At 40.7% G+C, this 16,484-nt stretch overlaps 1 protein-coding gene across 6 annotated transcripts in view; it reads right to left on the reverse strand.

The window, feature by feature from the left end:
• Nucleotides 1–16,484, reverse strand: part of NIPBL (NIPBL cohesin loading factor) — a 242,831-nt gene that overhangs the window by 65,873 nt on the left and 160,474 nt on the right. For all 6 annotated transcript variants that reach the window (XM_077462850.1, XM_077462847.1, XM_077462848.1 and 3 more), the window contains 13 exons: nucleotides 14,811–15,042; nucleotides 11,280–11,431; nucleotides 10,419–10,499; nucleotides 9,968–10,068; nucleotides 6,523–6,655; nucleotides 6,351–6,433; nucleotides 6,139–6,271; nucleotides 5,659–5,802; nucleotides 3,547–3,636; nucleotides 3,045–3,256; nucleotides 2,866–2,968; nucleotides 2,126–2,224; nucleotides 1,899–2,045 (listed from right to left, as the gene is read on the reverse strand). In XM_077462850.1, the coding sequence (XP_077318976.1) occupies nucleotides 1,899–2,045; nucleotides 2,126–2,224; nucleotides 2,866–2,968; nucleotides 3,045–3,256; nucleotides 3,547–3,636; nucleotides 5,659–5,802; nucleotides 6,139–6,271; nucleotides 6,351–6,433; nucleotides 6,523–6,655; nucleotides 9,968–10,068; nucleotides 10,419–10,499; nucleotides 11,280–11,431; nucleotides 14,811–15,042 (1,710 nt within the window). The remainder of the gene's footprint in view (nucleotides 1–1,898; nucleotides 2,046–2,125; nucleotides 2,225–2,865; nucleotides 2,969–3,044; nucleotides 3,257–3,546; nucleotides 3,637–5,658; nucleotides 5,803–6,138; nucleotides 6,272–6,350; nucleotides 6,434–6,522; nucleotides 6,656–9,967; nucleotides 10,069–10,418; nucleotides 10,500–11,279; nucleotides 11,432–14,810; nucleotides 15,043–16,484) is intronic.

Consider the following 16,484-nt stretch of genomic DNA (forward strand, 5'->3'; position numbering starts at 1 on the left):
CCCTACATTCTGAGCTTTGAATTCAGGGGCTCCACAGTAAAGTTCTTTACAGGGTACTGACAGGTTTGTTGTGTCTGCACTTTAACAGTACCGTTCGCTAAATCACATTTTTATATTTACAAAGTTCACTTTAAGCTTTGTTAATATGAATAAATTAGGATTTTTGGTTTACCAAAAAAAAAAAAACAATTTGGAGTACCTCAGAAAACATAGGATATTTCACATTCATGACAACTGGTTATGCTGCCACATTCAGGTGAATGGACACTGGTAGAAAAAAAAAAAAAAAAAAAGAATAAAAAAAAAAAAAAGCAGGAATTGCCAATCCAGGGTTAGGAAAAAATGATGGCAACACAGTGCCTGGTTCTGGTGGAATGAAGAAACCACCTTGATCAGGTTGTGTTGAGACTAAAGCCTCAACATCATACCTTGCCCCTTTTCTTCTGCCGCATCCTTTGGAATCACCCAGAATACACAAATAGAAGCACACAGCCCAGTAACCTAGGACAGCAAGACATTCTCTTAAACCCTTCCCTACTCCAAGCTAATAGACTGACTGGAAATTGCATTGTCCAGTGTCAAGACTGGAAGTTCAGGGAAGGGGCACTGAAAGAGCAGGAGCCAGCAACATTGAAAATGTAAAATGCATGTGCCAACGTAAGAGTTTTACTAGTTTACTCAGGAAAGTTTATTTTATTGTGCTCAAAGTTACAAAACAAACAAAAAAAAACCTGGGGGTTAAATACTACTTTAACCACTTAAAGTGGTAGTAAAGTAGTTTTTAGAAGTTTAACCTACAGGTATGCCTATACTAAGGCTTACCTGCAGGTAAAAAAAATACGGTTTAGGAGATATTCCCTTTGCAATGCGCAGCTGACTGCAGAGGCCCATGCGCACGGGCTGAAAGTGCGTCAGACGCTGGACCCTGCCGGAAAGATATCCCGCGCGCATGCGCGGGAGTGACGATATCACGGCTCCAGCCACACTCAGCGCCGGAGCCGCGATACCCGGAAGGCACACAGAGGGAACAGGTCAGCTCCCTCGGCGTAGTTCGGGCGAGATGTCGGGCCTCGTTCTAAGGTAAGTATTTCATAATGAGCTAGTATGCATCGCATACTAGCTCATTATAACTTTTCCCTTGCAGGTCAGGGGAAAAATAAAAAAAAACACGTCAGCGGGATTACTCCCGCTTTAAGAACCATCTCATATATATATTTCCTGTGGCAGGGCAGCCCTTAAGCGCAAAATCACGCAACAGTAAGAGATTCCTGTTGTCGGCTCCAGGGCGCACGCTGCGGGCGCCAATCAGCGGGACCGGCGGCCATGACCTGGCAATCGTTCGTAGGAGAGGTAGAACAGTGGTCTGCCTCTGTCACAGAGGGAGAGAGAGCTCTTGTGTTCCTGCTAATCATTACAGCATGTCTCTGCTTTTGCATGCGAGGCCTAGGTAAACACTTAACTGCCTGCTCTCCACGTTCTCCAGCGCAGAAGCGTGCCAGTTTGCCCTGTGTGCCAGGATGACTGGCTCTTGCGCATGTGTAGGAGTGATGTCATCCTGCGCCAGCCAATGAAGCTGGCCAAAAACCAGCACACAGAAGAGGATGCTGGCACAGGATGGGACTGTTGGAGGAAAGGCAAGTAAAGCTCCCTTTTAGTTACACTTTAAGAAATGTAATTTTCCCTGAAGACACATACATTTAATAATCTACCACTGAAAAAAAAAAGTATATATATATATATATATATATATATTTTTTTTTTTTTAATTTTTTTTTTTAAGCACAAATGTTATATACTGTATATCACTACCCAACTTAACAGACGGAAGGGTAGGTTAAAAATTATTTATAAATAGCACAGCTCAGAAACAAATACCTAAAAACAAGATTATCACTCACCAGAATTCTCTCAACGAGCATCTCATAATACTGCTCGGCAAGCTGGGGTCTACAGAGTACAAACTTTCCAAGTAACTCCACAGCTGCTTCTCGCACACTGGTCGAGTTGTCCATCAGCCTCCCATGCACACCTCTCTGCATATCCAGCTGCGGAAGTAAAAATGTATGTTTTTATAGCATTCAATGAGTAGACAAGGCTTTGCACAGCTACAAGATCCAGAACTTACCCTGGCAAGAATGCTTGGATCTACAGCTACCACTTCAGACAAACACTTCATGGCTTTCGTACGGACTGCAATTGCATTCTCCCCAAGTACCCGCAGAATCTGGAAAAAAAAAAAAAAAAAAGCATATAAACAGAGTTATTTGCCAAAGCAAAGACTTTTTTTAGCTTTTCATTCACTTTGTATGTAATCCCTAAGAAAGGAAGAATTACAGGTATGATCACAATGACCCTGAGCTTCCATGCTTGTCAATAAATCTCCAATAACACCTTCGCGATCAGATAAAGCTGAAGTTTACTTCAGTAAAGCTAGGTGTTGAAAACCAAAAGAGTTTTGGCAATTGCCCAATTTATAAAATTACCTTATAAAATTGAAACAAATCAAATGTGTCATTTTAGAACAACCTGTATTGGGCTCTCCATGTCACTATCAATCATATGCAAGTGGAATACTTTAGAACACTTGTGTGTGGAGTGCTGTAATCCATGAAGTGGAGGCAGTGAGGGGAGACAATATTCTTCATGGAGCCAGGTCCTAGACTGAATACTAACTACCTTCATTAAAAAGGGGTTAATACATAATAATTGGTCCCTTTAGAGATTTCAAAAGCATCTCATGTTAAAAAAAAAATTTAAAATAATCTGCTCTGACAATAGACTGAAGTTCCTACGTGCAAAGCATAGGTGTTCCCAAGATCAGCAAATGAATAACCAAATTATTACATAAGGATTTCTTATATTTACCTGGGTCAAATAAATATCAAAGCTCTGGGCAAACGGCCTCATAGAGGCCAAATAACGCACAATCAAACAAGCATCATCGTAGTCGACTATGTCAGAACTTGACCTGCAAGACAGATATGACTATTACAGTGCTGAAGTAAAAAGAATGCAGTAAAAGCAAACTACTATTTAGTTCTTACTTCAAAGTGCTAAACTGTGATGGTGCTGTTCTAATGATGCTACGGAGGAACTTTTTCCTTTTTTCCGCTCGTTGCATTATCTCTCCGGTGGATTCAACCTCTTTTGCATGATGTGCTCCATCGGAGTCCTCATCCTTCTGGGATTTCATGGCTTTCTCTGTCTCCATTGTAGTGTCACGAAACCACTGTGCTATATAAAACTTCCGCGAAAACTGAAGGAAACAGAAGAATATAAAATAATAAGATGTAGATTTAAAGCGCAGCTTCACCCAAAAGGGGAAGCACCGCTTGTTTGCGCACCACCCCCCCCCCCCCCGGGTCACATATAGGTCCCCCAGTCCATGGACAGGTAAGTGTCCTTAAATTAAAGTCAGCACCTATAGTATTTGCAGCTGCTGACCTATTTTCTGAAGGAGGCTGGAGCTCCTCTTTAAACTTACCTCAAAACTTCTTTATGGGCCTGAGATGTCCCTATTAATATCTAACACAAAGTGAAACTCACCACTAGTGATGGGTCGGTCTCTGTGTTCTCCTCTAGATAATCTAGTAGAGCCTTTTGGAGCTGTTGGATCTCATCTTCTCCTTCAGGAGCCTGTAGAAAATAACAAGGGACACAACATACCGGTATATTTAATGAAACAATATCTTCAAAAACTCAATTATACAGATAATGGAAATCTTACTGACATGGATTAGGAATCACAAATCCTACACTTCTCTCCCAAGAAAATTTGAGAGGCAGTGCTTTGCATGGCCAAGACAATGTGGTAGTATCAAAGGGAGCTTAGCAGGAGGAAATGGACTCTAGCTGAATATTTTCTAAATACAGTTAAGCCATACCTTGGACCTACGGTATAGGCTATAAAGAAAAAAGGGTTTCCTACATCTTTTTCAGTGCCAACATTGTGAAAGCTGTGTAGGGGGTGGGAGAAGCTGGCACAGTCTCCCAGCAGCTCACTGAGAGGCTAAGCTATCTGCAGGTCCAGGCATCGGAGAGGAGTAACACAGCAGTGTGATGGCAACCAATGGCAGGCTTTAGCTGTCAGCTGTAAATGGGTCATAGGAGTGCAGAACGACTACACTCCTGTGATCCATATAAGTAGGGCCTAAAAAGCCTTAGCAATAGTTCTCTAATAAAAAGGCAGTGAACATTTGCTTCAGAACAAAAACCTCAGTTTATGTGTCCACATATCAGCCATTTATTCATTAAAGAGTTGCTCCACTTTTGTTGAGGAAAAAAATATTCCCCTCTGGGTGGCCACTGCAGAGATATGACCAAACTTTGTTGCAGATTCCTACCTTTTGTTATTCTGAAGAAATAGCTATTTATCCATGTGCAAAGTGGATGAGAACGGGAGTGACTTTATAATTACTGCTGCAATTGCAGGGTTCTAATAAGAAAACTGGTAGGGTCTGCATCCATTATGACACGATTTCCCTTTGGGAATCTCCCAAAGAGTCTCCCTAGAACATTTTTGTTGCAGGGGGTGCCCAAAATCTGACTTGCATCTTAGTGCAGACTTCTGGCAAAGCAAATAAACCAATCACACAAGCAGGAAATTACAGTTCTGTGGGGCATTCTGTACACCATGGGTGCCCAAATGAATGTGGCCCGCATCTCCTCCTCTGGGATGGCAGGTCGGCAGGCCCAAGCATCAGCGGCAAGATCCAAGTCGGCACTAGAGGAAGCAGAGCTGATTCTTCCTGTATATCGCCAGCTTCTGTCTCAGGCAGAGTCACTTCTTTATTAAATTTGCCTTATGGCAAGGTGCTCCATCATGCTGGAAAGGCATTGTACGTCAAACTGTTCTTGGATGCTTGGGAGAAGTTGCTCTCTGGAGATGTTTTTGTATCATTCTTTATCCATGGCTGTGTTCTTAAGCAAAATTGTGAGTGAGCCCACTCCCTTGGCCGAGAAGCAACCCCACAGATGAATGGTCTCAGGATGCTTTACTGTTGGCATGACACAGGACTGATGGTAGCGCTCACCTATTCTTCTCAGGACAAGTTTTTTTTTTCTGGATGCCTTAAACAATTGGAAAAGGGATTTATCAGAGAAAATGACTTTACCCCAGTCCTCAGCAGGCCATTCCCTGTACCTTTTGCAGAATATCAATCTATCCCGATATTTTTCCTGGAGAGAAGTGGCTTCTTTGTTGCCCTTTCTGAGCAAGCTCTGCCCTAGTGGTGCCTAAATCCCGCAGATGAAGCAACTGTAGGAGACGCCCTGGCGCTTGCTGGACTATCTTAGGAGCCCTGAAGCCTTCTATACAAATGCACTGGAAATTCTTTTCATGCGATTAAGTTCATTCTCATAGCAAAAAGGGACTTTGCAATTAATTGCAATTCATCTGATCACTCTTAATAACATTCTGGAGTATATGCAAATTGCCATCATAAAAACCGAGGCAGCAGACTTTGTGAAAATTTATATTTGTGTCATTCTCAACAATTTTGGCCACGGCTGTACTATAATCAGTCTGTGTATGGAACTGCATATTTTCGCTCAGGTAGAATGAGAATGACGCGACATCTGCATTTGTCAATGAAATATAACAACGTTATAGATGAAGTAAGGAAAAGTAACCGGCAGTGATACTCATTCTTTCTGTACCTGTTTGAGGATTCTGTCTATTAAGCCTTGGTCCATTTTGCTGGTAACTGCATCCTTCCTGAGTCGTGCAGCCACAGTACCCAAGTAATCTAATGAAGCCACACGAAGAGCCATCTCTGTTGACTTGTTGCTGAACTGATGAACCTAAAAAAGGGACAACAATGAAATAAAAGGTATTATGGACACAACTAAAAAGGAGCCAAAGTGACCACATGGGACTTTCTTAAATGAGACTGCAAAGAAAACCCTATATAAGCAATAACAATTAACACAACCCCAGAACTACCAGATACCACCAGCAGATGGCAGTGGTGAGCTCTGTAACTGCAGACCTGTCAGCGGGTAACCTGGTACCTACAGCATCGAAGCTCATACTCTGTGTAACACATACAGCCCCCAAAAAGGGTAACAATCTACCAGTGTTAGATCTGTTTACCACTTATTACCAACAAACATACTTCATAAATTAAAGATTCCTACCAACAATCTTCCCAACAAGCTAAGCAAGAGCTCAGCTGCTGGCCATTCAGGTTTGTTCACAGTAGACAGAAGGTCCTGGACAAAGTTCTCAAACAGCGGCCTGTAATCCTCCTCTGCTTGCTTGCTCCCGCACCTAAGAACAAGCATTGTTCATGAACAAATAGTTGATGTGCAGGAAAAATTTATGTAATCAAATGAATAGGTCTACAAACTTTTTGAGGAAAATGGATAAAAAGTTCTGAGCAGTCCTCATGGCTGTTTCATACGAGTTGGTGATAAAAACATCCTGGTCAACCTGGAAGGAAAGGGGACACAAGAATTACCTATACTATGATATACCTTTTTAAACTACATAGATCAGAAGTGCAAGATGGAAAATCTTACCTTTTTATTGGACTCTTCCTCTGCATGATCTCTATCAGATGGTAAGTGGACCACACACTGTATTAACTGCAAGACCAGCGCTGTCACCATCTGAATGTACATAGCTTCTCCATCATCGTCACTGCTGTTTAACCTGGTTGTCAACAGTGTTAATTGTAAGTAAACCGCATACAACACAGGTTTACAACGGTACTTAGAAAACAGTTTTTAAAAAGAATATAGGGGAATACAATGCCAGAAGATACTTCCAACTGAAGGGGAACCTGTCAGTATAACTGGGACCTGTTACAGCCATGGCTTCCCTTGCCCAAAACCTGGGAGTACAAGACCCACTGAAAGTTACTATGTTTGATGCTGAAGAGTTGGACTCTGAATGCTTTAACTGCACTGATTCTGAGATCTGGGCAATTGCATCTTCAAAACCGAATAAAAGCGTTAGCTGTAACACAACCGTTGTGTCAGATATTTTAAAAGTGGAACTAGAATCCAAAATACTTACCTCTGATTCAACAGTCTGCCACCTGTGAGGTGGCGGTCTTTCGACATCTTGATTGGCTGGTGTGGGATGACATTTCTCCCGTAAACGCACAGCAGGGCAGTCATAGTTACATAGTTAGTAAGGTTGAATAAAGACACCAGTCCAACCTGAGTGAGTGTCTTCAATTGTCCCTATCCCTGTACATTGCACACTCACATCGGTCCCTACCCTCAAAGAGCCCACAAGCCAAGGTCCCCATTCATATACTAGGGCCAATTTTTGAAAAGATGCCAATTAACCTACCTGCATGTCTTTGGCGTGTAGGAGGAAACCGGAGGAAACCCACGCAGGCACAGGGAGAACATGAAAACTCCAGGCAGGTAGTGCCGTGGTTGGGATTCGAACCAACGACCCTTCTTACTGCTAGGTTAGAGTGCTAACCCCTGCACCACTGTGCCGCCCAACATCCCGGCATACAGGCACTGTGCCGGACTTCACACTGAGCTGTGCATGTGAAACTCAGCATATATTCTGCAGAAGACTATGGGCAGGTAGGTCATTTCAGAAGAAACATCGCAGGTCTCTTCCGCAATAAAGGGTCTGCCTAGTCAAAGTTTTTTTTCTTTTTAGACTTTGATTTCACACTAAGGGTGAGACAACAGCTTAATTTAGTATTGCAGAAAAAAAATTGTTGTGCATTAGATCCGAATTTCATTAATATCCTAGTCATAAATATTAGCAAGTGTTTGCTTTGTGCAGAAACATTTCTTTGCTTTACCATTCATATATACAGTGCCTTGAAAAAGTATTCATACCCCTTGAAATTTTCTACATCGTCATGTTACAACCAAAAATATAAATGTATTTTATTGGGATTTTATGTGCTAGACCACACAAAGCAGCACATAATTGTCAAGTGGAAGGAAAATGATAAATGGTTTTCAAATATCTTTACAAATAAATATCTGAAAAGTGTGGCATGCATTTGTATTCAGCCCCCTTTACTCGGATACCCCTAACTAAAATCTAGTTGAAACCAATTGCCTTCAGAAGTCACTTAACTAGTAAGTCCACCTGTGTGTAATTTAGTCTAAGTATAAATACAGCTGTTTTGTGAAGCCCTCAGAGGTTTAAGAAAACCTTAGTAAACAAACAGCATCACGAAGGCCAAGGAACACACTAGACCGGTCAGGGTTAAAGTTGGAGAAGTTTAAAGCAGGGTTAGGTTATAAAAATTTTTTTTTTAAAAATCATTGTATAAAAAGTGCAGCGCAAATATATTATATCACATAATGAATAATAGTCTACATCCAAAGAAAGTCACAACAGTGTTCAGATCCCTGTGTGGAGAAATTCAGAGATGAGGGAACACCGATTCCAAGTGTAAAGAGCCCACCACCAGCAAAAGAGGTTGCTTTGCTCACCTCAAAATATTGACCCCCTGTGTCCAGTCAGGTCAAATACTACATTTTTTCCTCTACCCCCCTGGGAAAAGGGGGATGGAAGCAGATGGGAACCGTCTCAGCAGATCAAACAATCCCAGTCATCCAGATGGCAAATATAGGACAAAAAAATAAATCGAAGTGATCTCTGTATCTTAATACAACTTGTACGTTAAGAAGTAAGTTGGACTCCTACATCTTGTGTACGGCATGTATAACATCCGCCAGACGGCTGGTATAGTAAAACTCTGTAGCACACGATACACTCAGATAGCAGATGAAGAACACGCAGCCCCTCCTCCCAAAAAAATAACTATCTTTGAACATCTCATGGACCACTGTTCAATCCATCGCCATGCAAACCTACCAAGACATGGCCATCCAAATAAACTGAAAGGCTGGGAAAGGAGATCATTAATCAGAGAAGCATTCAAAAGGCACACGGCAGCAACGCTGGAGGAGCTGCAGAGATCCACAGCTCATGTGGAAGAATCTGTCCAAAGGACAACTATTAGTCGTGAACTCCACAAATCTGCCTTTATAGAAAGGGGCAAGAAGAAAGCCATTGTTGAAAGAAAGCCATAAGAAGTCAGTTTGCAGTTGGCTGGAAGCAATGTGTGAGAAACAGCAAACATTTAGAAGAAGGTGCTCTGGTCAGATGAGAATAAAGTTTAACTTTTGGGCCTAAAAGCAAAATTCTATGTGTGGCAGAAGACCCTGAACATCCCCACCATGAAACATGGTGATGGCAGTATTCTGTTGTGGGGATGCTTTTCTTCAGCAGGGACAGGGAAGTTAGTCAGAGTTGATGGGAAGATGCATGCAGCCAAATAGAGGGCAATCTAAGGAGAAAAACCTGTTGGTCTGCAAAAGACTAGCGAAGTGGATGGAGGTTCACCTTCCAGCAGAACGACCCTAAACATACAGCCAGAGATACAATGGAATGGTTTAGATCAAAGCATATTCATGTGTTAGACTGATCCAGTCAAAGTCCAGGCCTAAATCCAATTGAGAATCTGTGACAAGACTTGAAAATTGCTGTTCACAGACGCTCCCCATCTAACAGAGCTTGAGCTATTTTGCTAAGAAGAATGGGCAAAAATTTTCCTCTCTAGATTTGCAAAGCTGGTAGACTTCTCCAAAAAGACTTGCAGCTGTAATTGCAGCAAAACTTGGTTGTACAAAGTATTGACTCAGGGGGGCCGAATGCACGCCACAATTTAGATTTGATAAAAAAAAAAAAAATAATGAAAACCATTTATCATTTTCTTTCCACTCCACAATTATGTACCAATTTGTGTTGGTCTATCAAATAAAATCCCAATAATACACGTTTAAGCTTTTGGTTGTAACATGACAAAATGTGGAACATTTCAAGAGGTATGAATACTTGTTCAAGGCACTGTACATTACCAGTGGCTGAAAACACATTGAAAAATGTGAACTGAAATGTGCATAATCTAAAATGTGGCACAAACATGAAATGAAGCAGGTGACTTTGGTTTCTGCAGATGAAATTGAATACCTAAAATTCCGCAGGCTTCTTTTACTTGTCGGCAGTCTGGCAAGTGAGGTGAAAAGCTCCTCCAGAATAAGCTGCCTGTGTTTTTCGTACCTGGAAAATACCTGTGAAGGAATGACATTATCCTAATGAGAGGTACAGGTACAACCAAAGATTGCAAGGTCTACATTAGCGCGAGTATCTCTCAGCCTCAATAACAATTACATACAATTATATATATTAACTAAATGCAAGTTACTGTGAGCACAAAGCAAGAGTGGTAATGCCATTTTGTTGGTTAGTTATCCTATAGACATGGCAACTAATAAGCTAAGGATGACATGTTAGAATAGGTCTGAAGCCAGGGTCATGGTTTTCAAAAGTTGCAGGGTGTGGAGACAATGAATAAAGATTAAGAAATCAGCGGTCATGCAAAACGGAAAACATATCAAATGAAAATAAAATTATATCTTACCGCAGTAACCAGCTTGATGCCACAAAGCTGTAACTCACTGACACTTTCTACAAAAAAAGGTGTTATTCCCATTGAGGAAACCTGCCAACAAAATAAAAAGTTACAATAACTGAAGGGTCAGATACAAAAACAAGCTTTGTAGAAATAGTTTTTTTTGGCCACCTGCTATATACTGATCTTGCTACAAAAATCTCAATGCTGTTTTCTTGGCATTATAAAATAATCCAGCAAGAGAAAACGGAGAACCCCCCTGGGAACTTGGGTACTGTGTGGAGAATCCATAAAAAGCTACACCAGAGACAGGCAGCAGACAATAAGTGATTAAACTCACTAGCACATACAAAAATGTGAAAAACCCACTTAGATGCAACTACTTTATAATAGACAGTAACTCATGTTGCTGCAAATCAATAACCAAAGCATGCACACTTGCTTTTAGTGGTTCAATACAACATGAATTGTGTACTAGCTGTAAATGCTTTGCGTTTTCTCAACGAATGCAAATCATTCTCCGATTTGATGAGGTGACATTTCGCTCTCCACCATGTCCAATCAGAGAATGCTTTGCATTTGTTCAGAAAATGGGTAAGCTGATGCCCCCGAATCCAAAGCTTATATGTCCTATGAGGAATGGGCAACATGGGTGAAAAGCTTGCCACCCAATCCTTTTCTCAGAAACCGCTTTATCCTATAAAATCATTGAATCCATGCCAGAAAGAATTCAAGTTCTGTTGCAGGCAAAATGACATCCATATAACAAAGGTGTATAAGATCACCAAGAGTATATTCAGGAAAAATTAATTAAAGCATTCCAATGGTAACCTCTAGAATTGAGTGCATACTGTAGGTCTGTTACTTCACCTGCAGGATAGTTGTGTCTGTAAGCAGCTGAATTTCTAGCAGTTCAGACAAACTGGCCACAATATCACACACTTTGTTGTAGAGCATGACGATTACTCTCTGCTTATGAGTTGAGCACTTGGCGCGCTTAGCTTTAGAACTCATCAGTCCTCCTGCAAACATAATATCATGAGGGATATTGAGAACAGTACTTCTAAACTGTAAACAAGCAACTAAAAGCAATTAGTACTTTATCTCTAACCTTATACTAAAAAGTTCTTAAATATAAAACTCCTTATGCATGCAGATACCAAAAAAAGTGTAGTGTAATAAGAGTATTAGGGATGAGCTCAGGCGTGTTCGCATGGAACAGGTGCAGAGCCCGCCAGGAAGTCGGTGCAGCACTGCCCTAATCACAGGCAATAAGACATTGCCCGATCTCTGCAGCCAGACATCAGGGCAATGTCTCATTGCCTGCGATTAGCGCAGCGCTGCACCGACTTCCTGGCGGGCTTTGCACGTGTTCCATGCGAACACGCCTGAGCTCATCCCTAAAGAGTATGATGTATATCTTTGTGTGAAAATAGTATTTGGGTAAAAAAGTAGTCAGTACTATACACGTCAGAACAAGGATTCTGAATTGTCCCTTGTATGTGAACATTCAGTTGTGATGTAAATTCATTATATAGAGTCACGTGAAAAAGTAGGTACACTCCATTGAAATTGCTGACTGTTTCAAAATATTAGGACAAACATTAAATCTTTGTTTAAATGGTGCCTACAGACACAATGTGATATATCTGAACAAACATAAAAATATAATGTGTTCATTCTCACAATCTAAATTAACACCAATGCACATGAAAAAACTATATACACAATATCACATTTACAACTTCAAAAAACATGAAATTAGAATCAGGCGTTCCAGATTAGGTGCTAATGATTAGTGCCTCCTTGGTCCATTTCACAGGCAGACTCCGATTAGATCTGCAGGGGATCTGTCCGCTCATCTGAGCAGAGTGGGTGGATGATGGGTCCACTCAGTTTATGCAGAGCACACATGAACCGATTTGTCAGGATTTGAATTTTGTTGAAATGTTGTAGGGGAATTTTAAACTGCAAATTTTTGCAAGAAAACACACAAACCTCTTTTGCAGCTGCGGGAATTTTGCATGTGAGGAGCGATCACAGATTTCAATATTTGAGAACGGTAAGCAATTAGAAGCAATTTTAAAGGGAGCATTCCCAGCTTTTGAGGCCAAGGGTTTACTTAGTTTTTCCACAGTACACAAATACCAGGGCAGCTGTAGGGTCCTTGGTTCAAATCCCAATCACGGTACTACCTGCATGATCTCCCTGAGTTTCCTCCGGGTACTCTGGTATCCCCCCACACTCCAAAGACACGCTGGTAGGTTATTTGTATCCTGTTTAAATTGGCCCTAGTATGTGTATGTACGAGTTAAGGTCCTTAGATTGTACGCTCCTTGCGGGTTAGGGACTGATGTGAATGTACAATATATATATATATATATGTAAAGCGCTATGTAAATTGACAACATTATACAAGTACCTGTAATAATAATTACCATCTATTTCAATTTTTGTTACATAAATAACGGAAATTGGCCTTGTGCGTGTATCCACCTTTATTTGTAGGCACTGCTCAAATGAAGCTCTAATGTTGGCCTGTGCAAATATGTTGAAATCAACAATTTCCATGGGATGTGTTTACTATTTCACATGACTGGGTAAAGAACATTTAGAAATGCTAACACTTTACTTTTATCAAGGTATCAGACAGACAGAGTGAATAAAACCGATTTTCCATGTATCTTAGACCCTAACTTGGGACGTTCTTATTCAGAGATGCTATAACTATAATGCCTGAAACTGACAAAACGCTAGCATGAGAAGCAGCAACATCCTGTTATGCAAACAAAAAAAAGCCACTTTGTAAATGGAACTCCAGGAGCCACTGCTATCGGATACCTTTGGGTGTGTCAAATACAATGTCCAACCCCACTAAGACTCCTTTTACACTGGGGCCGCAGCAAAGCGCTGCTCACTTTAACGGCTCTTCATCGCTGTTTAAGCTGTGCTTTTACGCTGCTAGTGGGGCACTTTTAACCCCGAAGCAGTTAAAAACTGTGTTGCAGAGCTTCTGAAGTGCTTTTCAGGTGCTTCAGAAGCGCTGCCTATTAGCGCTGTATACAGTGCTCCCAAAAATGCTGCTTGCAGGACCTTTCCGAGCTTCCCACAAGCGCACCGCCCAGGTGTGAAAGCACCCATTGCAAGAGAATTGAAGGCAGTTTTAAGGAGTTTTACAGGCGCTACTTCTAGCTCTAAAACGCCTGAAAACTGCCTCAGTGTGAAAGGGGTCTAAGACTCTCATAGGCCGTTCCCTCATTACTCTTGTCCTGTAATGCAGCAGCGGGATGACCCACAGAAGCCGATGGGAGATGCTCTGACACCCACAAGGAATGTCAGATAACAGTGGCACCTGGAACTCTTCAATAAAAGGAATTTACCACTTGATGTAGAATTCAAGTGGAACTGTAATTAAGAAAAATAAGAACAGGCAGGTTTTTTTTAATGCAGATGAGACATGCTATGTCTCTTTTGCATTAAAGCTTCTTACCTGCCTATCCGCACTGTACACTGAACTGCGCAGCTTAGTGTACAATTTCGTCATCTGCCGAGATGAATGAACTCCTGCGCATGCACGAGAATGAGGTCATTTCAGTCCTGAAAATGCAAACGGCCGAAGATTGGTACCCAGAAGTAGACTAACCAAAGATGTCAGCAGGGGCACCAGGACACTGCAGTGCAGGGGTTGAGAAGAGTAAAGTGCCACTTTAAGTATTCAAGCTTCATTTAAACAGGGAGGCTGTTATTTTATTTTTTTCATTGAAGGAACCATGACTGCCAACATGTACTGTGACATACTGAAGCACAGAATGATCCCCTCCCTTCAGAGACTGGGCCGCAGGGCAGTATTCCAACATGACAATGACCGCAAACAAACCTACAAGACAACCACTGCCTTGCTAAAGAAGCTGAGGGTAAAGGAGATGGACTGGCCAAGCAGGTCTCCATTTGCGAGGACAGCAAATTTACACTGTTATACAAGCTGTATACTCACTACTTTACATTGTAGCAAAGTGTAATTTTTTTTCAGTGTTGTCACATTAAAGGCTAGAATAAAATATTTACAAAAATGTGAGGGGTATACTCACTTTTGTGAGATACTGTACAACAAAATCAAATAAAATATAACAAAATGACACTTCAGATATTTTTAAACCCCAGATTATTCAAGCCCACTACAAAGAAAACTACACAACACAAATGTCATAAAACTTGATTAAAGGTCAAATGTTAGCATAATACTGGTTCAAAGACCAATAGATTTCCAGCACAGATAGGCACCTTATATTCTAACGTTTGAATCTGAAAGTATCTGTAGCAAAGTTCACATAATATAGTATAAATAATCAAAGTGGAAATTTAAAACCATCCAAAGATGATCATCATAAAACAGTGGCTCACCTCCATGAGGATCCACCCTATAGACAGGATCGTACTGTGGATATAGCGTGTTCTGTAGGTGGAATTTAGTGTACTGGAGAACACGCTCTATCACATCTTCGATATATACTGCCTTGGGCATGCTCGGAGATGTCATGATGTTAATGGCTGTTAAACAGGAATCAGCTGACTTTGTGACTCTCTCCATAATCAGATCCCGCCAGAGTTTTTCTTCATCTTCTGTGTCATTGTTCTATAGAGGCAAAAACAAAAGACCATAAAATGAGGAAATTTAAAACAGAACAAGTACTCTTCTGTTTATCCTCTTAAATGTTTGTGTCTTACAGCTGGAGGACTTTCTATTATGTTGTCTGCACTGTATTGGAGCAATCTTGTAGCTTATTGGCAAGGAGAAATATTACAATAAAAGTAGTTCTAAAGGCTACACTTTTTTTACTCTAATGTATTCATAACATTAAGGCAGAAAAGTCCCAGTACTTTTACAACCCCTCTATTGTCTCCAAACACTCACCTGCTGTCCTCATCACGGCTGCCGGTTACAAGATTCACTAAGCATTGCTCCCTGGTCTTTATGTATCCTAAGCAGACATGAAGGGCTGTCAGCTCCTGCTGACTTGCCAGTGCTGTGAAGGTCTATAGACACACACACAACTCAGCATGCACAGGTGTCTCACTAGCACACGGCTAATTAAGGACTAAACAGACAGCAGATACAGAATGAAAGGGAAATTTTAGTAGAGGATAACACAAGTATATGTGGACTTCCTCTTCTGGAATAAAAAACACCAGAGGTTTTAGTATTACTTTCTAGAGATGCACCAAAAATTCGGCCGCTGAAAATTTTTGCCCAAAAATAGTGTTATCTGCATTTTGCAGACCGAGAAAAAAGGTGCCGATAATAGCACCAAAAGTGCACGCGATTTTACTGTGCTTATGGTGTGTTTTCATAGGTCATGTGACTTAATCGCATCAAAACGGTAACTATTGAATGCCATCTTGCTGTGTTTTCAATGCATTTCAACAGGAGGTATGTTTTTGGTGCAGTTTTTTTTTTAACTGACCAAAAATGCAGTGCCACAAGGGAGGCACAAGGGACCAGTGTGAAGACATACATAGAGTTTAAAGGGATGATTTTTCTTGAGCTTTTCTTGCACTAAAGATGCTGATAATGGCTGACAAATTTGTATTCATTTAAATTTGTGATATTAATTAAAAAGTTAAATACAATTATATACTTAAAACATTTTTTTTAAAAACTCATTTTCGGTCAAGTGCATCCTGAATTTTTGGTTTCTGCACCAACATTTTAATTTCAGTGCACCTTTATTACTTTTGCTTATAAGCCAATAACTGTTCTCATTCTTCAAGAATAAATATTATAAGCAGCAACTGATTTTGATTTAACAAACTGTCTGGTATAGGCTACACTATCCCTCAAAAAACACAATTGTAGATGCCCAAATGTTTTCAATACAGGTTCAAAAGAAAACCTGGAATGTGACAGTTTGCTATAGCCAACACAAAAATCAGATACACCAAAAATAAGGTCCACAGCTACCCACTTAAACAATTTAGGAAGAATCTGGTTTCTAACAAACATTTTTAACATGAATATATACTGGTGGAGATTTATTAAAACTGGTGCACACAGAATCTCATGTAGCTATGCATAGA

Source organism: Lithobates pipiens, unplaced genomic scaffold (assembly GCF_037356315.1).
Source record: "Lithobates pipiens isolate NorthernLeopardFrog02 unplaced genomic scaffold, aLitPip1_a1.2 Scaffold_3, whole genome shotgun sequence".
Classification (NCBI taxonomy): domain Eukaryota; kingdom Metazoa; phylum Chordata; class Amphibia; order Anura; family Ranidae; genus Lithobates; species Lithobates pipiens.